This window comes from Dendrobates tinctorius, unplaced genomic scaffold (assembly GCF_039654945.1).
Source record: "Dendrobates tinctorius isolate UK_male_01 unplaced genomic scaffold, ASM3965494v1 ptg000116l, whole genome shotgun sequence".
NCBI classification, from domain to species: domain Eukaryota; kingdom Metazoa; phylum Chordata; class Amphibia; order Anura; family Dendrobatidae; genus Dendrobates; species Dendrobates tinctorius.
Genome location: NW_027361784.1, coordinates 6,012,953 through 6,036,158, shown reverse-complemented (window position 1 = coordinate 6,036,158; position 23,206 = coordinate 6,012,953). Strand labels below are relative to the sequence as shown.

The window sequence follows — 23,206 nt, the reverse complement described above, 5'->3', positions numbered from 1 at the left end:
TAGGAGAACTACTTGCAAGTGGCCACTTTAAATACCTTTTTGCATGATTTGATACACCTGGCTATGAAGTTCAAAGCTCAATGAGGTTACAAAACCAATTTAGTGCTTCAGGAAGTCAGTAAAAAGTAGTTAGGAGTGTTCAAATCAAGAAAATGATAAGGGTGCCCATACTTTTGCACCGGTCAAATTTTGTTTAAATGCAGATTGCACATTTTCTGTTAGTACAATAAACCTCATTTGAATCCAGAAATATAACTGAGTCCATCAGTTATTAGATATATGAAACTGAAATAGCTGTTGCAAAAACCAAAATTGTTATAAAGAAAAAAGGTTAACATTAATAGGGGTGCCCAAACTTTAACATATGACTGTATGTAAATTCAACTACTTATTGGTGATGCCTTACTTATTAGGACCACTTTTGCGACTATCGTTAGACACATGCTAGTTGTTTCTACTGTATTGGAATATATATTACTTATTGTTTTTAATCATTTTCAATAAAAGTTATTTATTTTATTCCTCATTTTAATTTTTTCGGCCTGCACTTTATTATTAGTTTCTGCTTCGTGCCAGTGTTTTTGGGACTCATTACTCTATGACGAATTATAGATATTGGGTTAAAGTCAGCGACTTTAACTTTAATGGCCTAGTTTTAGAATAGGTCATCTATGTCTGATCGGTGGTGGTTCAACACCCGATACCTCTACCGATCAGCTGTTCCCGGTGGTGGGTATTGCACATCTGCCACCGGGTAAGTCCACGCTGGGCATTTTTGCTGCTCTTTTTCTGCAGCAAAATCTGATTTCTTGGCAGGAAAGAAGCTGCGGCAAAAACGCAGGTTTAGGTGCATTTTTGGTGCGGTTTTGGTGTGTTTTTTGGTGAGTTTTTTGGGCTAACTTGGATCTCTTTGTGCATGGTAAAAGTTAAGTGCCCCCATGACTTTTCTGCAGAAAAAACGCTGCAAATAATGATACCTGCATTTTTGCAGCGTTTTTTTCAACACCCATTCAAGCCAATGGGTGAAAAACACTGCAAGAACACTGAAAGAAGTGACATGCTCTATGTCCAGATAAATCAGCAAAGTGCAAAATCCTGATGACACATAAAAACAATGTGTGTGCATGAGATTTCTGAAATCTCATAGGCTTTGCCATTACTGTAAAAAGCAGCTGAAAATTTGCATAAAAAGCAGCAAAAAGTGTGAACATACCCTAAGATGTGCGGTACCCAGCCACGGCCACTATTCCGTCTACAAAGATGTGTAGCTCCACAACTAAGCATTTCTGGCCACCACATTGGTGACCTATCGTAAGGGCACAATCAGACAGCCACATAAATCAAAGCGAGATCAAATGCAATGCATAGACTGATCAGTGGCTCTTTCCTTAGATACATCTTTAAGCTGCTAGATCATTTTCAGTTTCACCCATTGTAATAAAAAAAAAGTAGAACCATATAAGGCCTACCCTATACTTTTTCTTTGATTTTCCATTGCAGATTCCTAATAGGTTCCCCCAAATCATAGCTGTGTTTAGTCAGAGATCTCAGAACTTGTAGGACTCACCTAGTTTTGATCCCACCCACTACTCTATTAAAAATGGGTATTCTGAAACACTTGTATACAACTGCAAGCATCACTTTCTACAAAGGTGCCCATACATATAAAAGCAAAGTTTGTTGTCAGAGACTGATGTTAATCGTGTATATAAGACAGCTTTTTCTCACCAGATGAAAAAAGTTTGATCAAGCTTGTTGAATTCCACACCAGATCCTTTTGTTATCGAGGAAGATAAGTTTTGCCAGAGGTGTCAATTATCATCTCACTACCCACTTACTATTGAGCTCACACATATGCTGCCCCAAACTCAAACATCACAGATGATCAAATTAACGAATTAACAAATTGCATTTGCTACCAATTTCTAATGAATCAGAATATTTGGATTCAATTTGTGCAGATCCAGCAAAGTAGTGGGCAGAAGAGCCAGGAACAGTATAAAAAACCAATAAACCTGCATACTTACCTCTGCTCAGCCCTCCCCAATCCAGTCCGCTCTCCACCCTATCCTCTGATTAGCTCCTCTTCTTTCATCCTTTACCTATGGGTTTTCTGGTGGGTCCCACATAGTCATGAGGGATGCAACGCGTGTCAATGAATTGTATGGTGCCGCACATGATCATGGTCAAGGGCGCCCGCTGAAAAAACCCGGAAGAACTAGAAGAAGCAAGAGGAGCTAATCGGAAGATAAGGTATGGAACGGCAACATCAGGACAGATATGGCCACAGCTGAAGAGAAGTAAATTTATTTCATTTATGCCAAATTTATTTATACAAATTTGAGAAAATCTACCCAAATCAAATTTCGAGAGATTTTCTCAACTCTAATCAGTGTTGAACTTGAGGTTGAGAGGAATAGCTGTTGGCTGCGAGAAGCTATCTTCAGATTGGGGGTATAGAAAGTCCCAGGTCGAGTCTTTTGTGGGAACTATTGATAAAACCATAAAATCCCTTCGAGACTGAATGAGAGATAAAGAAATAATAAAACATGAAAAATAAAATAAATACATTATGCTACAACATCACGTGAACATTATGACAACAGACTGTTAATAATGACTTTTTTATAGGACAGCTTCCCTTCCCCCTCCAAAGATTGTCTGCCAATTACTTTCCATTGGTGACGAGGTCTGGAATTTTGGATCTCTTTGAAGCCTATGTCATGTCCACGGATTACTGCCACTATTCAATCTGAATCATCGCCTATCTTCTGCAACATAATCGAATGGTCTCAGACATCTGGGAAACATGTTGAGTTTTTACAGCGTGGTGTTATCCTGTGGTGCTCTGCAATCAATTACCGTTATACCACCATCATTAATAATTTTCTTAATGAAAATGATTCTGTTGATCTCTGCTGTATTTTAATTATCAGAGTTAAGCATAATTACATTGCAGCTCTGAGCTGGCATGTACACTCCTTTAGGGCGCAATTTTGTTTTAACACACTGATAATGTAATTTTACATTGTGTCAGTTGTTTAGTTATTATCCAGTCGTACAATTCCGCTGTATTCCTGATAACAGATAATAACCTTAGTACCTACCATATCCTGAAGTCATTTAAAAAGCAATATTGGAATTTCTTAACTAGCTAACTTAATCGTCTTATGAATGTATAATTCCCATTGCTAAATATTTGTCCCGACACCCTGCTTTAATAACGCCTCTAAACGCAGGTAACCATACATGTAATGAGGAAGACGAGATAATTAGACTGCAAGGCTCAAACACGTCTCTTATTCAATAACAATGCAATGGTGTGACCTCGAAAATATTGGCAGAATATATTATTCTTCAGCTATAGTTTTACATGGGTTATGTATGAAATGTGATTTTATTTCCTATTTACAGCCATGTGCGGAGATATCATAGGGGCAAGGTACGTAGTTGTGGTATATTACTAGAATATTCTGCTCATATGTTTCTTGTTACCTGGCATCTAAGAGAGTAGATTTTAGTGTAGTGATGCAATAAAAGAATAATGGAGATCTAAGGGGTTCTGTCATTACAAGAAAGGGTTGCCATGTTTAACTAACTCAGCAACCTGCCTATAATTCATAGCTAGGCTTCATATGGGTCAAAGGAACTTTTCTGGGCTCCTTAGGCTCCAGTGCCTGGGTGTGATCCAACCCCTGCACCAATAATAGTTACACCCCTATACACTAAACTGCTAAACCAAGCTAAGGCTGTGCTTGGTTTGAATTGTCATTATGTGCTGATATACTGAGTTTAAAGGCCCCTTTACATTTAGCGATGCACCAGTAATTCCGACCACGATACGACCCGGTCAGGATCGCTGGTGCATCGCTAAATGGTCGCTAGTGAGCCGCCACACAGGCAGATCTCACAGAGATGCAGCAGCGGTCGTTACTTACTTGTCAGACGAGGCGATCCTGACGTCCTCCCGCCCGCGTTCACGCGTCGCTCATCGGCGCCAGCAGGAAGCCCAGCAGGAAGTGCCTGACGAGAAATGGAGCTGCGCGATCTCGCGCGATCAACGACAGACAGCGAGGGAGCCGGTCGGAGGTAAGTATCACACAGCGATATCGCTGCTGCGTCACCAAATCTGTGATGCTTTAGCGATATTGCTAGTGATATCGCTATGTGTAAAACCCCCTTAACTGTACAATGCAGATCTTTCTATGCTATGAAAGTTTTTTTCAATGTTTTTAGACTATCATTTATTTTCTGAATTCTGATAACTTTTAAATAAAACATTCTCCTTCTTTCATGCAGATATTAATTTATTCCCATTAATGGATCTGAGATGAACATAAAGTCATCATCACCGTTATTTTGCACATTACTCCAATGTTAAGCTTGTCAATTAACTGAAAGTCATATCCCCACAAAGATACAAGGCAGTAGAAGTGACGATAGGGAGAAGATTTTATGGTCATGACCATTTTCGCATATTTCAGAAAAAAAAAAATTATGTTATGTGAAAGAGATCAGGGGAAATCCATAAAAAAAACACATTGGCCGATATTTAACACTGAGCTTGGATCCCCAGCAGTCACAGATATTCTGTGATCCCAGGTCACATGTGAGCTTAAATACCAGAACAATTCCATGCTTTTCATGAGTTTACAACTGTCTAAATATTATTTCACTGTTTCAATCCATATAAAAAATGTCATAAAAGAAAAGAAGAAACTTTGGAAATATTTTTTGAAAATCTATATCTAGTTTGTATACACATTTCCTATGCAGGACATGGCCATAGAATACAAAATTGAACTAAATGCCTTCCTTTTTATTACTATACATTTAAAAGGATATCAAGAGATACAGGCTATAAATAAGCAAAGCAATGCAAATTGAATTTGTCGCAAATTTTATGAATTTCCAATGACTTAATGAATTCGAACAATCTGCAATTTCATTTGTGCAAATCACCAAAAAGATCAACTCATCCTTTTCACAGACTGAAGACGGTTGCATCAGCCACAGATGGCTGACGTGATCTCAGGCATGACTACGAAGGTTTCCCCATAATGTCTTGCAGCTATTACATCACATGGTCTAGTGATCCAAATCAAGATGGACTATCATTGCCTGTATGAAAGCTGAGGCAGGAAATGCAGCAGTCATTTTAGGGTGATTTAGGATTGTGAGACGATGTCAGAGTTCAAATCTCAGATAGAAAGAAAAAGCTCTAAAACATTGGACAAATACTCCAAACAGCAATGTGTCATATAACAGCAGCAGTGAAGAAAGAAAGACAGAGAGAAAGAGGAAGGAGAAGTGCCAGCAACAGAGCCACATATAGTGTAATTGATCAGTGATATGGTGTAGTTGGCATCTGTCCTGCTACATTTGAATTACAATTACAATTTACACTTCATTCTTAGAACACTAGAAAGCAATAGCAGGGCATTACAACATTAAAAAAAAAAATGATAATCAGTGTTGGTCAGAGACAGTGTGTTTGATTGTCAAAAGCAACTGTGCTGAGATTTTACATTTCTTGTGAAATCCTTTTTGTGAAGGGGGAATGATTGGTTTTTAAAAATGCAAAGTAAATTTCCACAGACATTTAGCTGTGACTGTCTATCTCACAAAGTGCGTGAATTTATTTTTTTTTTGCACAACTATCTTATTAGTCAAAGATTACATCCAGAAATGCAAACACAATACAGTGCCTTGTCGTAAGTGCTGTTATTTTGGATGTGTACCTATCTAACTTTTATGATCCTGTGATTTTGGGAAGGGGGTTTAATTCATTCATAGGAGACCTCAAAGTGTTGCACACATATTTTCAGGTCACTTATAGACATTGAAGTGTTGTGAGTCACAGAGAACCAACTCACGGCAAATCGAAGTTATGGGAAAAATTTGTTGAACCTTGCAATTTCGAATGTCAAAAGGCTCAATAATCTCTATTAGGTACCAAATGGATGAGGTTATGAATTGGACACGCAGAGTCAAGAGAAAAGGTAAGAAAAGGCATATCTGTATAACAAATGAATGTCAGGAAACCCAGTTATTGGTTATCACCGGGGGTATACCTTAATAATGGTTCATAGAACAAATTCATAAAAATGGGTATTTACCCTGCCAAGAATCAAGGAGCAAGACCATTCTTAAGCCTTTGATGATGGCTGCCATGAACTCCTTGAATATTTTGAGCTAACATGATTGATATTGAGATAAGAAAAGCTCTTCTAGACCTCTTCAGTGATGGAGGGCAACCCGTAATCTTGAGGAGGGTGGCATTGGTTTCCATTGTGAGTGAATATAGGGTTAACTTTCAAGCCGTGAATAATAAGCCTTGTCTTTTCATCTGAGGTCAACTTAGAGCAGAGAGCATTGAAGGGGATGCGCCATGCTGGAGCATCTGATCGGAGCGTAAATAGTTCCCAGCAGACAGCCTTTCCTCAAATGGGCACGTTCCTACACAACAAATGTTATTTTTACAGAACCTGACATACATTATTTAAATGCAAATTGATGCTGTGTATTTATATATTTAATATTTCATTTGGTGCTTTCAAAGGCTTGTGAAGGTTACAAAGAAATCTACTTCTGAGTGTGTAAAATGTAATGATTAAAAGAACAACTTGTAATTGTTTCGAGGAAGTTTTTTTTTTTTTTAAAGTCTTTGATGTTGCGATTAATGTTTCGGATGTAAATAACTTGATATGAATGCCTGTTTGCTTAAGTTCTTGGGCTTCATAATTTTTTTTCTTCTTCTTTATTATAGTTGGTAGGTTGCCTTGGCAAAAAAACATATTTCATCTCAGTGTGCGCCTACGTTTGGGGACCTAGAATATAATGTGTAAAATTGTAATATGTTCTGTGAAATCAACAAAGAGATCATCAAAGTCTCTTCCAGGCACAACTAAGAGTTGTCTTGGTTAACAATAGGCAGTATTACCATAAGAGACTTGTGTGCTCCGTATTATATCTTTCCTCATAATGTGATGGCTGTGGTCAATTTATGTTTAGATTTACAGTTTTGAAGGACTCTGCAATGATTATGAGGTTTGCAATATGGGTCATCAAAACCAGAATTACTTCTCATAGCCTAGTCTCGTCTAGGCACAAAATGAGGTTGTCTAATTATTTCACGGAGTAAGTTTTTAGATCGCCCCTTGATCTTGAGGTTGACAGTATGGGCCATGGAAACCAGAAGGTCTTCATTTTGTAGCTTATTCTCTTCTAAGCACAACATGAGGTTGTCAAATGAAGTCAAGGAGTAAGTTTTTGGATCACCCCTTGATCTTGAAGTTGGCAATATGGACCACCAAAATCAGAAGGTCTTCATCTTGTAGCCTATACTTGTCTAAGCCCAACATTAGGGTATCTAATGAAGCCATGGAGTAAGTTTTTGGATCACCCTTTGATCTGGAGTTTGACAATATGGGCCACTAAAGTCAGGTCTTCATCTTGTAGCCTATACTCGTCTAAGCCCAACATGAGGATATCTAATGAAGTCATGGAGTAACTTTTTGGATCACCCCTTGATCTCGAGCTTGGCAATATGGGCCATTATAACCAGAATCCCTTCAACTTATAGCCTATTATCATCTAGGCACAAAATTAGGTTGTCTAATTAAGTCATGGAGTAACTCTTTGGATCGCCCCTTGGTAACCATAGTATTTCCCAGATCAGTAGACAACCATGTACTACAGGGTCACCCATTTATTATCAATGTTTGGCATGTAATACTACTGAAATATTTGGCCAATGCAACTAACTTTGACAATAGCATCTAATTATACGGTTACAGAAAGGGTCTGCTTTATTTTAAAAAGATATCTTTTTATGAATAGACTCAAGAGTGATCGAGGGGCTTTTATTATCTAAACTTAATATTTAGCATTTGCACTAGAAAAACCTCCCAGCATACACAATAAACGCTTTTACATGGCCTTACAAAAGGATCCTAAGTACAAAATAGGCATTTTAAAATACTAGACGCCCAGCCCTCCTTTTCTCTAGCGTATACAGATAGATTCTGCTTAGTATTTTGGGGCCCCCAAAAGATATCTTACCCACATCTCACACAATTTATGAATTGAAAGTACAGAAAAAAATACTGTCATTGATTGTTACAAAAGGTTCTCGTTTATTCTTTGAGTTAAGTGGTCTTCTAGAGCAACGCTGATATATAATGTATACAGATTCAATGTCTTATGATTGCACCCCTGGACTTCTCTATCAACGTCTAAAAAAAAAATCTATTCTGAGAGCTGGAATTTATATCGACACACTTTGTACTGGATGAGGTTATCATGACCAGGCAGCTTTTTCAAAGCTCTTACCTGACAAGGAACAATTGATTGAGACCACTGCTTAAAGTGTAACTACAATTAGCAGCTGTTTGAAATGACAAATCTCAATAGTACAGGAAAGTCTTCTGCAAACAGGTTATCAAAAGGAGCGACAGCCCCTTGGACACATCAGACCTGATTCAATCTGTGTGTAAAGAAAGAGGCATCTACAATAGGTCACTGGACAAAACCAACAGATGGAAATGAGGAACAAACTTGACTTTGGTTTAAGGGCCCCGTCACACATAGCGACGCACCAGCGATCCCGACAACTATATGATCTTGTCAGGATCGCTGGTGCCTCGCTACATGATCGCTGGTGAGCTGCCAAACAGACAGCTTCACCAGCGATCAGGACCAGCGACGACGCAGGTAACAAGCGATGCACGTCGCTTAGTTACCCGCTGTGTACCTTAGATACCAGCGTGCTGGAGCTGGGAGCTGGTAACCAAGGTAAACAGCGGGTTTCTAAGTGCCACACGGCGCTTAGAAACCCGCTGCTTACCTTGGCTACCAGCTACCAGCCACAGGACCCGCTGTTTACCTTGGTTACCAGCTCCAGCTCGCTGATCGTTGGTCTCCCGCCTGCCACACGCAGCGATGCATGCTGGCCAGCAAGAGACCAACGATCAAAAAAATGTCCAGGGCTTTCAAGCACGATCAGCAATACCCGGCAGGGGGGCCGGTCGCTGATAGGTGTCACACACAGCGATGTCGCTGGTGAGATCGCTGTTGCGACACAAAACTTGTGACTCAGCAGCGATCTTGCTAGCGATCTCGCTGTGTGTGACAGGGGCTTAACTGGACGACACGTTTCAACCCCACGAGAAGGGTCTTCATCAGGTCAAAAGTATATCTTTACGTACAAGAAGGCAAAACAGGGTCTTAAAAACCTTTAGGATATTTTGGGAACATAACTTTTGAAATACAAATGACTTGTTGAAAAAGTTGATGTAAATCTTTCACACTGGTAACGCATGCTTTCATTAAAAAGAAGTGCTTCTTATTCTCGGGGAGATCTATGTCCGGCCCATAGATCTTAACAACTCATTTTCATAACAGAAAAATGTTGATTTCTCTGGAATAAGAAATTGGATCGCAGATATCAAAGTAACTTTTTGCTTAGCTTCCTATGACCTACATGCCCTACACCTATTATTGCTTTCAATTATCCTGGACACAAAATGTTGGCAAAGATTAAATAATCCCTTATTCAATACACACATTGCTATGACGTTATTTGAATACATGGTAATTTTACCCCAAAATATGTTTCCCAAATGCCACACATAATGTTAACATTACAAGCTGAGTGGCTAGGTACAGATGTGTCTTACTTTTTCTCTTGACTAGGGATGGGTTGACTCGTGGAAGTTCGAGTTCTGTTACCCAACTCGAACGTTAGTCCAAAGTTCAGTTCAGGTATCAGAACTGTACCCGAACTTATACCAGAGCCCAAACCCCATAGAAAACAATGAAGACCCGAACTTTGGAACTCTGAACATTCTGCGCAAAGTCCGTGTTCAGCGTTTAGCACTGGACACTAACTGTTCGGTATGAACCCCGGGATCGTTCATCTCTGCTCTTGACCTAACATAAACCTATTTCGCCAGATTAAGAGCGTTTTAAAAAAATGATTTAGTGATACTCTGTTGGGAGGTGCTTATGCTATATGAATGTATGTGTGGCCACACAATGGTTGTTTTGTCAAGGCCATTAAAATATATCCACTTTTTTAGCGCAAACTGTAGCTGTTAACCAAATTCAAGAAAAATAAGGGTAGACACACCTGTACAGCTAGCCTGAAAAGAACAATGGACCTGTGGATCCCAACTGCAAAGGTTATTGGAATCCCTGAAACACTTACAGGGAATGTGTCATCAGAATTTTTTTTCACATTTTTTTTACATGTTGCCATCTGTATTAAGAAAAAAAAACTTGTAATTTCCATACTGGCCACTAGGTTTTTTTTTTTAGACTTTAACTTCCTATTGTTTCAGGAAATCCACTTGTACATTAACCACAATGGCCAGATCCTGACCCTTTCTTTCATGTTGAAGTGTTTAATGCGAGGGTCACAAGGGCTGTGTTTAACGCAAGGGTCAGCTATGATATCGCCTATTGTGATTGGTGGATCCTGTGATATCAGCAGAGTATAGTATGTTGAATAGCAAAATAAGCTATTTGCACATAAGTACGGTAAGTAGCGGTGCTATATACTGTATATACGTATAGATTTCAGAAAACAGTAAAAGGGTTTGTGCCGCAGTCCTAAAACTCCATGTCGTATGGATCACATCATTTTGCCTTGTGCTGCGACCCATAGAAAAACCTGACGTCACTGGGTTCTAGAACACTTTTCATCTTTCCGGTATCACTACAAACCAGAGCACCCATCAATGGACTAAATAGATCTCCTAATTTATTAAGCAAGTGGATCCATGGAAGCTACATATTGGAGCAAGAGTACTGTGAGTAATCCTGTGGAGGGAGCTCAACACCCAAGGCTAGATTCACACATCCATGTGTTACCAACCAAGAGAAAAGCACTGATTTTTTTCTCAGGCATCGTCCTAGTTGCATCAGTTTTCTTCTCATTCCTTTTTTTTCACTGAAGCAGGTCACCTGTTTGATTTGTTTTTACCCGTTGACTCTTAGGCCACATTCAGACGTCATTTCTTAGAGCACCAGTGCGATCTGTGGTTTTCACGGACAGCGCTCATACCTATCTATGGTGCTCTTCACGTATCCATGATTTTCCACGGATCAAGTGGCATGTGCAAAATAGCAGAGACACATCTAACTTTGATCAGAATAGCTCATGCAAGTCTATGGGTCCGTGAAAAAAATTGTACAGATTTGGTCTGAAAATTGGTCTGATTTTCACGGACTGTGACCTAGGAGAAGGTGGAGAAACTTTTTTTTATTTCTTCACGTACGAGAAAAACCGATGATACTCTTGACCAAACTATGAAAAAGGGTAATCAGTCTGTTTTTCTCGTACGTCTGAATTAAGCCATAACAATACATAATTTAAAAATGGATGAAACTAAGATGCAACACTGTGGTATAAAGGCTGCTTCTCAGCGTTATTTCAGTCTAAACCCTCATTCACCTGTCAGTTTTTTTCATATACGAGAGTTTTATTCATGATTTTTGGTCGGAGATTGGTCAGTTTTTTCTGTATGTGAAAACAAAAATTCTCTATTATTGTCTTATGTAACAGTCCGTAAAAAAGTGACCGCACTTGGATGCCAGATTTGCATTGCCAATTCTGATCCCACACTCGGATCAAAATTGATCATCACTCAGTCCATGGAAAATCATGGACATGTGATTGACCCCATTCAATACTAGAGGCTGGATTAGACTGGCCCACAGGAGAACAGGAGAATCCTCCGGTGGGCCACCACCCTCTTCTATGAGCAGTACTGGGCACTATATACATGAATCACTATATATAGACAAAGGAGGCATCTTATTCATTTACCAATCTACCCAGATCATTATTATATAAATTTGTGATTGAGGAAAGTGTCACATATGCATGTAGCTGAAAATTGGAAACAAGGAGTTGGTTACTGATGGACCCTTGCCTTCCCAGTCTGACTCTGATTGTAGGTAAGAGAGATATGCGCAAAAACATTGGAGTATACTTGTCCATGAAAAACTGATTGCCGAATGAGGCTAAGGGTACCTTTACACTAAGCGATGCACCAGCGATCCCAACAACGATGCGACCTGGTTAGGATCGCTGGTGTGTCGCTAAATGGTCCCTATTAAGCTGCCAAACAGACAGATCTACTCAACGACGCAGCAACGATCCGGTGATCTGTATAACGACCTCGGCGGTCGTTGGGACCTTGTCACACAGCAGCTATTCTGACGACTCCTGAGTTCGGCGTCGCCAACGAGGTCGCTCGTCAGCGTCAAACGCAGCGATGCATGCTGGCCAGCGGGACGCCAGAGATCAAAAAATGGCCCAGGACATTCGAGCATGATCAGCGATATCCGGCGGGGGGGGGGGGGGGCAGTCGCCGCTATGTGTCACATGTAGCGAGATCGCTGTTACGTCACAAATTCGGTGACGCAACAGCAATCTCGCTAGCGATCTCGCTATGTGAGATGGGGCCTTTGCGCATCCTTGTAGACTTAAATCTGATCAGAATAGAACATGTTCTGAGTCTCATGGACCATAGACATGGACACGTTTTTAAAACTGATGTGTGTGTGGTTCATGAAACTCTATGGGTAAGCGAACAAGAAAGTATCACGTGGATGTGTGAATGTAGCCTGACTCCACAGCCAGCTCCGCCACCCACCGGTAGGAGGCCATATCTCTCTAATGGCTAATTAACGGCAATATCGGGAATCCCAAAAAAATCAACAACATTAGAACAAGATCATTCTCTTTTTACCTTTGCTGTACACAATGCAGTTGTTCTTGCTATCCTCAACTCCTTGCCAGGTCACATCCAACAACCATTTGGGACCATCACTCAGCACCAGAGGAACGGGGGCCTTTGTCTTCTGCCGAGAAGAATAAGATAAGCAGCAATTAGCAGAAATAATCAAAAAATCCAGAATATTAAGATTCATATTTTTACCAACTCAAGACATTTTCTATATTCTCGGCGTCATGTCCTTTAAACAATAAGAAAGGGATAAAAGCGTTCCTGCCTCTCCACCGATCCGAATAGCTAAGTCATTATCAAGGATATTTCCAAACGATACTGGATCCGATCTCGCCGATTACGCAGATCTCCAGTGGTTTGGAATTATAAAGGAAAATGCAGATGACTTTTCAGAGCAGAAAACCATGTTTGCGAGTGAACTTTAGGTACATTGTACCTCGCTATCAACAAGATCTCACTATTTCCTGAAACAGACAGGAAAGAATTCAGAGAATCAGTATCCATTTCAAACCCCTTATCCGCTCTTACATTTATTTTCTCGTAGGAAATTATTCTGAATGAATAATGTAATTTTCCCCTTCTCTATCTTTTGCCGCCTGATGATGTACAGTTTTACTGCCGCTGAAATAATAATATTGTTAATGTTTCAATATGTAGTCTCGGGACTATAAAAGACACAGAGTGAATACATTTCAAAGCAGAGGAAGCAAAGCATGACACCTCTTGTCCTTTGAGGTATTAAAAAAAATGAAATAAAAAAAAATTGAAGAGCTTGTTCTATAATTTTTTCCCATTGAGGATTTACTGTTATATGTAATAGGGATTTTTTTTTTATACCCTGTTATTAAAAGATGTTATAATCATATGAAGGGGAAAAACTGCAGCAATTTCAATGCAAGATGGATCTGGAGCTGAATGTATGACCTTGTGATATTATTAGATTTGGGGGGCAGTTTGTCTGTCCTGTTAATTTTCCTTCTTTCCGTCCATAAAATATTGAAAATAAAAGCGATTTCTCCTGACATTAGGACTAGTGTTTGCATTTTTATTAAAATTACATGTGGGGAGTAGAAGGGGCGTTCATTAAAGAGAGGTCCGCATCAAGAAAATCAAAATGCTTCAAATGATTTAATGCCAAGAACAGAGAGTCTAAGGGGTAATGTCTCTCCTTGTGGAGAGTGACATGCCTGACTTGCCAGTGTAAGGAGACTTATAGGCCATGCAATGCTCCTCTGGGAAATTAATTAGGCAACAGAGAAGAAGAGGACTTGAACTCTAGTGCCAACTATTGGATGTAGCAATCTTAAAAGTCAATATCGATCCTTTAATGAGTCTTACCTTAAGAATCAGTAAGAAATCAATACCAGAATCTCTGTTTGCAGACACATGTTTCATGGAGTTTGCCCCTCCTCAGTGCAAAGCATGAGATCTGATTTAGCTGTATGAGAAGACTCTGACTGAGGTCTAAGAGATAAGATTTCTCCTTGTGGAGAATGACAAGGTAAAGAGACTTATAGGCCATGCAATGCACCTCTGGGTAACGAACTATGTAAATTGCTCTTATTGATAGTAGCAATCCTAAAAGTCAATATTGACCATTGACATATGACTTAGAATAAAAGCCAAACCAGAATCTTAATTTGCAGACACGTGTTTTGAGGCATTTGCCCTCCTCAATGCAAAGTATGAGATCTAATTTGGCTGTTTGCGAGGCCTCTGACTGTGTGGTCTAATGGGTTACTTCTCTTCTGGTGGAGAGAGACACGGCTTATAAGTCTCCTTACCCAGGCATGTCAGATTCTTTACTACTTGCCAGCAATGATATGCTTTTGGAGATCTTTCTGAAACTCCGGTAAATAAAGTGGTGGTGGTGTCTTTGGGGGCTTCGATTGTGCTCAAAAGAAACTGCTGACATGCCCATTTAAAGGGAATCTGTCACCCCATTTTTGGCCTATGAGATGCGGCCACCGCCATCAGGGGCTTATCTACAGCATTCTGTAATGCTGTAGATAAGCCCCTGATGTAACCTAAAAGAGAAGAAAAACGAGTCAGATTATACTCACCCCGGTATCGTGGTCCGGCGCCTCCCATCTTCTAGCGATAACGTCCTCCTTCTTACTTCTGCCGTGGCTCCTGCGCAGGCGTACTTTATCTGCCCTGTTGAGGGCAGAGCAGAGTACTGCAGTGCGCAGGAGCCGGGAAAGGTCAGAGAGGTTCGGCGCCTGCGCACTGCAGTTCTTTACTCTGCCCTCAACAGGGCAAAGTGCCCCTGCACAGGAGCCATGGCAGAAGTAAGAAGGAGGACGTCATTGCTAGAAGATGGGAGGCACCGGATCGGACCGCGACACCCATCCGACCGGACTGGACGCCAGGGTGAGTATAATCTAACTCGCTTTTCTTATCCTTCAGTTTACGTCGGGGGCTTATCTACAGCATTACAGAATGCATTACAGAATGCTGTAGATAAGCCCCTGATGGCGGTGGCCGCATCTCATAGGCCGAAAATAGGGGTGACAGATTCCCTTTAAGCAATAACTAATTTCCCCATAAAATACCAATGCTGATGCAGAATTGTAAAATCCCTCTATTATTCCTCTTGGCAATTGGGTTTTATAGTTTCTCCTGTCAAAACTCTGACAAGAATATATAATCATTAGGAAAGCGGATCCCAAATGTTTCCTGTCATGTAATATAACAAAACATGAGGGGGAGGAAAAAATCTAAACGACAACTATAGGTCTATAATGTAAAATTGCATTATTCAGGGAAGGGCAAGGAATAGTATACATGCTAAAAACGCCACTTGTCAGCCACAAGAATTATAAGGGCACAGCCGGCCATGATTGCCCTGATTATATAAACATCATATAGTGAAAATACTCAAAACATCATTATATCAAAGGTGAATACCTACATAAAATAGCACATCATATAGCCCATGTCGGCAATTAGAGGAAATGCTAGCCAGAGAATATCATGCATAATATCAAATGGATCTTGTTATTACAAATAGAAAAATTCTAATATCCGGCACAGACACATCACCTGATATATGAGCAAGTGCGGGCAATCAGAGGGTCCACGTAGACATACATACAAACTTTCGTAAATTACAGAAATAGTCCGAGAAAACTTTTACTGGAAGTGCTACTTTAATAACGAATTTCAAAGAGGTATACGGGAGGAATGGCATAATTCAGAGTCCTTATAAAAGATGTTCTAAACATATCATTAAAGAAGGAATATAGAACACTGCACCTATGTAATCAGTTGTATCAAGAGAGAGATGAAATCCTCTGTATATGTAGTCAAACATGAATTCTCATTTAACACTTTCATCAAAGTATAGCAATGATGGGATTCAGTTATCAGAGGGAGGGTTTAACCCTTAAACTTCTCATCAGTGCAGTCATGGCATCTAGGGGTTAACATTAAAAATTCCAGACTTCTCAGCTTACATGGAGAAAGGCATAATGTAAATATGTAAATTCCCCACTTCCTCGCTGCTTTTGCTTTATGTTTGACGGTTGGGGCATTTTTTTTACCGGCTTTTTTTTTTTTTTTTTTTTTTTACAACAGTTTCTACTAAATCGGTTAATCTTATTGTCTTCGGAATAAAACAGATCGCAGCTTGTACGCTGTGCTATTTTTTTTTTCCACCATAAAAGCTCCAGCATTCCAGCTCTGTTTGCATTATATAGCGGCCAATCGTGAGAGCGTGATCTCATACTTATTTCCGTCGCAGTGGGTCATGGACCAATTTGAATATTTGGATTGTATAAAGATTATCACAGTAGTGTTGTCATCAAAGGCAGCCTTATAGACGCTGCGCATAAATCATTCTCATAGGAGAAAAAAAAAAAAAACACGGTAAAATACTGTACCATAAAAAAAAAAAGAACAAAACAATGCTCGTAATTCTGTAAGAATGCAGGTTACGCGGTATCAGTGTAAAATAATCAGAAATATCAAAGCATATCAACTTTCAATTAATAAAAATCTGCATTTAGAAAGGAATGAAATAAAAATAACACTTGCGAAAATAAATTCCCTAACCTGGAATTGACATCTATTAATTTACATTTATTACAATCTGATACTACATAACTAGCGACAGTGAGAAGAAAACCAGTTCCTTTAGAATTAGTTCCTTAAAGGAGCCACCACAGTCTCAGAAAAGAAATGGCTATTCATTACATACTAAACGTTTATACAATTTATAATATATGTGATTTCAAAATCTCATATTCATTACTTTAAATGGATAATTATCTCGTCCTGGTCATATGATGGACACACAGGTGTATGGCACAGAAATGACAAAGCACAGAACCATACACCTGTGTGACTATCAAATCACCCCGGACAGATTATTATCAGTGATGAGCGAATGTGCTTGGATAAGGTGTTATCTGAGCATGCTTGTGTGCTAACTGAGCATGTTCGGCGTGCTCGAAAAATATGTTCAAGTTCCTGCGGCTGCATGTCTTGCAGATGTATCGACATGCAGGGATTGGCTAACAAACAGACAATCCCTGCATGTGTTGAGGCTGTCGAACAGCCATGAGACATGCAGCCGTGAGGACATATTATTCGAGCACGCCGAAGACACTCGGTTAGCACCGGAGCATGGCGGATAACACCTTATCCCAGCACGTTCGCTCATCACTAATTATTATCCTTTGGGTGCAAGCAATGAATGTTACCATTGAGGCAACAGAGATACTGAAAGTGGGCGGAATCGATGAAAACATAGTAAAAAAGGTATAACTATTCATTAAATGATGAATAATCTTGATTTAATCAAAATGTAATTGACATTTAATGGAAATCCAACAGTAGGATGAACGCTCTATATGGGCATGTAGGTCATAAGAAGCTGAATAGAATGATACCTTGATATCTGCAATTCGATGTCTTATTCCACCGAAATCCACATTTTTTCTTAATATGCAAATGAGCTGTTAAGATCTATGGGCGGGACATAAATGAGCGATTACTATTATTCTCCCTGCTCAGCTCACGTTGACTGACAGATCTTTCACGTATGTTTACAGAGAGACCCCTCAATGAACTGAATCAGGTCAGTGAGAAACACCCGGGGACTGCAACAGACTACTCAGGTCTTCCCATATAGTCCATGACCGGTATGAGAGCTGTAAAGTTTGAGAATTGTGTAAAAATATTTGGAATCATTAAACTTTGCCCAGAAAGTGAAGAAAAAAAAGAAAGTAAGCACATATAAAATAGACTTAAAAATGGTGCAAATAGAAGAATGAATTTTGTGCAACCAAAAAAGGGCAAAAAAACACAGAACTAGACAAAAAAAAGAGACGCAAACGCAGTGATGAATCAGGGTCTATGTATTCTATCTCGGAGTGATGAGAACTATAAACGAGGGATCCTCTCTATAACCTCAAAGTACACCAATGGTGAGATATATATATATATATATATATATATATATATAATATATATATATATATACTGCTCAAAAAAATAAGGGGCACACTATTCCATTTGCAACAGGCTATTTGTGTTCCCTTTATTTTTTTGAGCAGTATATATGTTGCAGACTATATTATTTACATTGCAGTATTTGAAGATATAAACGGAATATTAATATCACCCGATATCTGCATGACATAAACACTAATAATATCCATTAACAACTCAAAAATTTGATCTTCAAGATCCTGGAGGATTTATGATAACTGTAGCCTTGAGGGAGACTGCACACATTGTAATTCATGCCGCACTCCTATTCCATCAGTATTATGCCGATAAAGAATGTAAAGGAAGGAAACACAAAGTGGATGTTTCCTGAAACAATACTTTGGTAGCCATGACATCACAGCGTTACAAGAAACGGAAGCAAAGACTGTAATGACAATGATATACAGTGTCCACTCTGTCTGATTCGCTTTACCGCCAAGTTCTCCAACCTGTGGCTCTCAAACTTTTAATAGGTTCCCGTAAGTCCCCTTTCCACTTCTCCAGATCTAGTACCAGGGGTAAAAGAGGAATTAATATATTTGAAGCCTGCAAAATACCTCATTTCCAGCTCCACTTAGACGGTGTGCACTGAAGTCGTAGATGGTTATAACCTATTGGCACGTTGTAGATTTGATTTAGGTTGAATTTGGCTCCACTGTTCCCCAGGATCTACCAGACACTTATTATTACATCACATGCAGACAACTAATTCTTGCATCATAACATTTTGGCTGTATAAAACTATCACAGTAATAGTCAGTCAATAAATTTCATTCAACTTCACAATTGTGTCCCACTTGTTGTTGATTCTTCACCAAAAATTTACATTTGGTATCTTTATGTTTGAAGCATGATATGTGGGAAAAGGTTGAAAAGTTCCAGGAGGCCGAATACTTTCCCAAGGCACTGTATGTGTCACATCGCAAAATATGGAGTCATCATACTGTTTACAAGGAGTTGTGAGTGATAAAACTGTATGAAAAGGAGTTGTAGGCAATCATACTGTATGTTGGAAGTCTGTGGAGGCCGAGGGGACACCATACTGTATGTAGGAGAGAGCAGGGTCAACATACTTTATATAGGAGAGGGTGGGGTCATCATACTGTATGTAGAGGAAGTTTGGGGCCATCATAATATATTTAGAGGGGCTTAGGGGCAATCATACTGTATGTACAGTAGGGAATCTGTGAGGCCATCACACTATATGTAGGAGAAGGTGGGGTAATCATACTGTATGTAGGGGGTTGTGGGGCCATCATACTATATTCAGAGGGGCTGAGGGGCCATCATACTGTATGTAGGAGAATTGTGTGGTCACATTACGACTGATGAATTCATGAACTCCAATATTGCTTTAAATGTTAAAAATGTAAAGGTACTTCGTTAGCGTTTTTTGATCAAAGCTCATAAAAATCATCCAACCACGTCAAGGTGATCTTGTCATATGGATAGTCCTTAAACACTAAATGTCCTACCTCTCTATGTACCAAAATAGCCTTATGTGAATGAGAGTTGAAACAGAAAACAGACCTGGCTTACAATTAAAACCTTATGTGGGAATGATGGGTGGATAAGGGTGCCTGACCCTGTAGTGGGTCACACCTCCAGATATGTACTACAAAAAAAAGGGAGCTGAATGTGATTACACTGTATGTAGGGACAAAAAGAAAAAATAGGACCCATCCAGCCTTAGTGTTAAATTAATGCTGAGTTATACAAATATGCCAATATGCTAACATATACATACACAATGTGTCAGCACATTACGACCAATGTGGGTCATAATACTATATTTAGGGGGGCCCCCAGACTGTATGTAGGGAGATTGTATGGCCATTATGCTGCGTAAAGGGAGTCCATGTGGCCATCATACTCTATGTAGAGCAGCTGTAGGGCCATTATATTGTGTTTAGGGGGCTGTAGGGTTGCAGTACACTTGGAATCACAATGCAACACCATTTCCAGGTATGATGTAAAAGTTAAACATAGTGAATATTGTCCATGCGACCTCTGTAGGGCTGAATTGCTCCAGCCTAAACTTAACAATGTGGCCCGCACCATAACAGTATTTTTTTAAGTTGACCCAGACCACATTTTAGTTTTGAGACCTCTGATCTAGATGAAGGGGACCTTATTCTAATCCTTCATGCCAATCCACTAAACAACTTTGTCAATTGGCTTACAGGACGTCCTGCATGCATCCCTCCTTCTTACATCCCACTTGGCACTTTAGACATAACAGCCTGGTATTCCTGGTTTTCATATGTTAATGACATATCTGCTATTACCACTATCCTGGCACTACTTTGAATAGTGGACTATTAATTAATTACGGAATCTCAAAAACTTGCAATTTTTCACTTCTGTATATCGCTAATAATTCTAATTCTGGACAATCCCTTTAAGCTGTTATCAACAAGGATAATTGTTCTACTGTGCAAAAATAATGAATGTCCCCACATTTGTACTATGTTGGCATATTTTGGAAGCTCTGTCCATTCGTTTTTCACTTGGCAGCTGTGTACAAGTTTATTCGAGGTACTTGCCCACCGGAACCTCACCGTGTGAGCTGCACCTTAATTTTGAGAGCATTCAGTAGAGACCATGAAAGTAACTTCACCATGCCTTTCTGAACTCTATTTTAAATTACAAAAAAATAAGGATAAGAGAACACATTTCTCCGAGTTTTCCGGAAGATTTGTGATTTTATCCGTACAGAGCAGATTGCCGGCTGTTCTGTAATATTGAGCATTAAAAGGACCAACTCACTCATCCCAGTAAACACGACAGTTGGAGGTCAACAGCAGCCTACAAACACATTGAGGAACACGTCTTACTTGAAGATTGAGAAAAAAATATTCTTACATTTTTTTGGTGTATGTATAAGGGGACTTAGGGATTATTGTTTGGACTAATTATTATTCATTGTGTTAATTTAATTTAATTTTAGCCAAGGTTTTTTAGGAAAATGTCTTGATTTCACAAGATGCCAAGAAGAGAGCCAGCGACGTACCCATCGTGGGGACAGTATGACTGCCATCAAAGGGGACGCAACACTAAACTGCTCCTCATCACTTAATCATAGCATTTGGTTACAGGTACCACCAGGCTCAGACTGGTCCATAGGGGAACAGGGGAATCTCCCGGTGGGCCCCTGTGCAGATCTGGCCACCAATCCCATTTTATGGGCAGTACTTGGTTTAATTCACTTGATTCACTCTGTACAGAAAAAAAGTAGCATCTCACCATTTATTAACCAAACCACACAGTTTATTATTATATTGAGATATAGGTAAATTTGAACGAGGGTAGTGTAATATTTATATGCAGGTGAAAAGTGGGTTCCCCAAGGTCAATGTTACTGGTGGGCTCTTGGCACCCCAGTCCGACACTGGGTACCACTAGGAAAAACTCCCTTGACGGACATATGAATACTTTCTAATTCTTAGATGGTGCCAACTTACGGTAGACTATCTTAAAATACAGCACATTTACCACAATGGTTATTGCTGTATGATAAATCTGTCTAAAGGCAAGTGCAGATGACCATATTTTTGGTCCGAGTATGATCTAGGGCTTGTATAGATGACCATATTTTCCATTGGTCCTAGTGCGATCCGACGTTTTGTTGGATCGCACTAGGACCAATGTAAGTGTATTGAGCCGTGCTCATGTCCGACTTTGGAAAAGTCCAAGAAAAATGTCGCAGCATGCCCAAGTTTGACTCGATATTCATACTGGCCAAGGAAGTCAATGAATCCATGGAAGACATTGGACTGTACTCGGATGACATTTGAGTTCAGTCCAAGTTACGCGCACTGACAGAAAGGAGAAGACGGAGAATTTTTTTCTCAACCTTTGAGTGTGATTAGCATGATTTGTCAGATTTTCTCGGATGAGAGCATGCTTGATCATTTGCACCTAGTGCAAATTTAAGGCTCTCGAGTCTAGTCTAAAGGGTATGTTCACACTGAGCTTTTTTTTACTAGTTTTTGGAGCAGAAACTCTCCAAGTTTTCCTCCTCAAAAACTTGGAGTTTTCACTCAGTGTGGACATACCCTAAACTTACACTACTTTTAATAGGCTTAGTTTATGCCAAAAATTTTCACCACAATTTTGACCCATTGTTTTGCGTGGTGTTAGGCCGTGTTTTCCTTTAAGCCACACTACTTTTCAGTATGGCCAAGCTTCATTGTCAACTAGGTTGCATAAAATATCTAACAGAGCCAGATTGATTATTTTTTTTTTTCCCTCAAGATCTTCAAATGGCCCAAGTAGTTCATCATTTTTTCGCAAAAACAAAAATGTTCATTTTTGCAATCAGACCTGTTTTGCAACTTTTTTTTAGCACGAAAAGTGGCATGTTCTGCTAAAATGGAGAAAAAATAAAATAAAAAATTCAAGGTGTACTTCAATTCCTTCAAGGGTGGGGGACTGAAGTAAATTTGCACCAAAATTTTCAAACTTGTTGAATCAGCCAAAATAATTTAAAAACTGCTCGTATCTCACCCAAAATGACAAACATTAAAAAAAGGCAAATCGATATGCACCTTACCATCTAAGATGATAGTCACGAAATAAAGGAATTTTCATTCAAGCTGCCATGATGAACGCAGCATACTTTTTTCTGAATCATTCAAATATATAATAGACTTTTAAAAAAGATGCAAATCAAAAGAAGAATACGGCACAAATGAAAAACTGGCTAGAAATACCAAAAACTAAACAAAAAAAGGCACAAATATCATAATAAATTGGACGCATAATATTTAGTCCCATTACAGGGGAAGTAATTATTCAAATAACTCCTTAATAGCCTACGGTAGCATTATAAGTCATCGGTAAATTAGATCATTTTTTTCACCTATGGTGTATTTTTTCTTAAGAGGATAGAAAACTTTTCTTTAAATACAACTAGAGCCGCAGCACTGATCTTCAGTATTGTAGATGCA

At 39.4% G+C, this 23,206-nt stretch overlaps 1 protein-coding gene across 2 annotated transcripts in view; it reads right to left on the bottom strand.

The window, feature by feature from the left end:
• Positions 1 to 23,206, bottom strand: part of ZFPM2 (zinc finger protein, FOG family member 2) — a 626,625-nt gene that overhangs the window by 254,404 nt on the left and 349,015 nt on the right. For both annotated transcript variants that reach the window (XM_073590173.1, XM_073590174.1), the window contains exon 5: positions 12,762 to 12,873. In XM_073590173.1, coding sequence (XP_073446274.1) covers positions 12,762 to 12,873 — 112 coding nt within the window. The remainder of the gene's footprint in view (positions 1 to 12,761; positions 12,874 to 23,206) is intronic.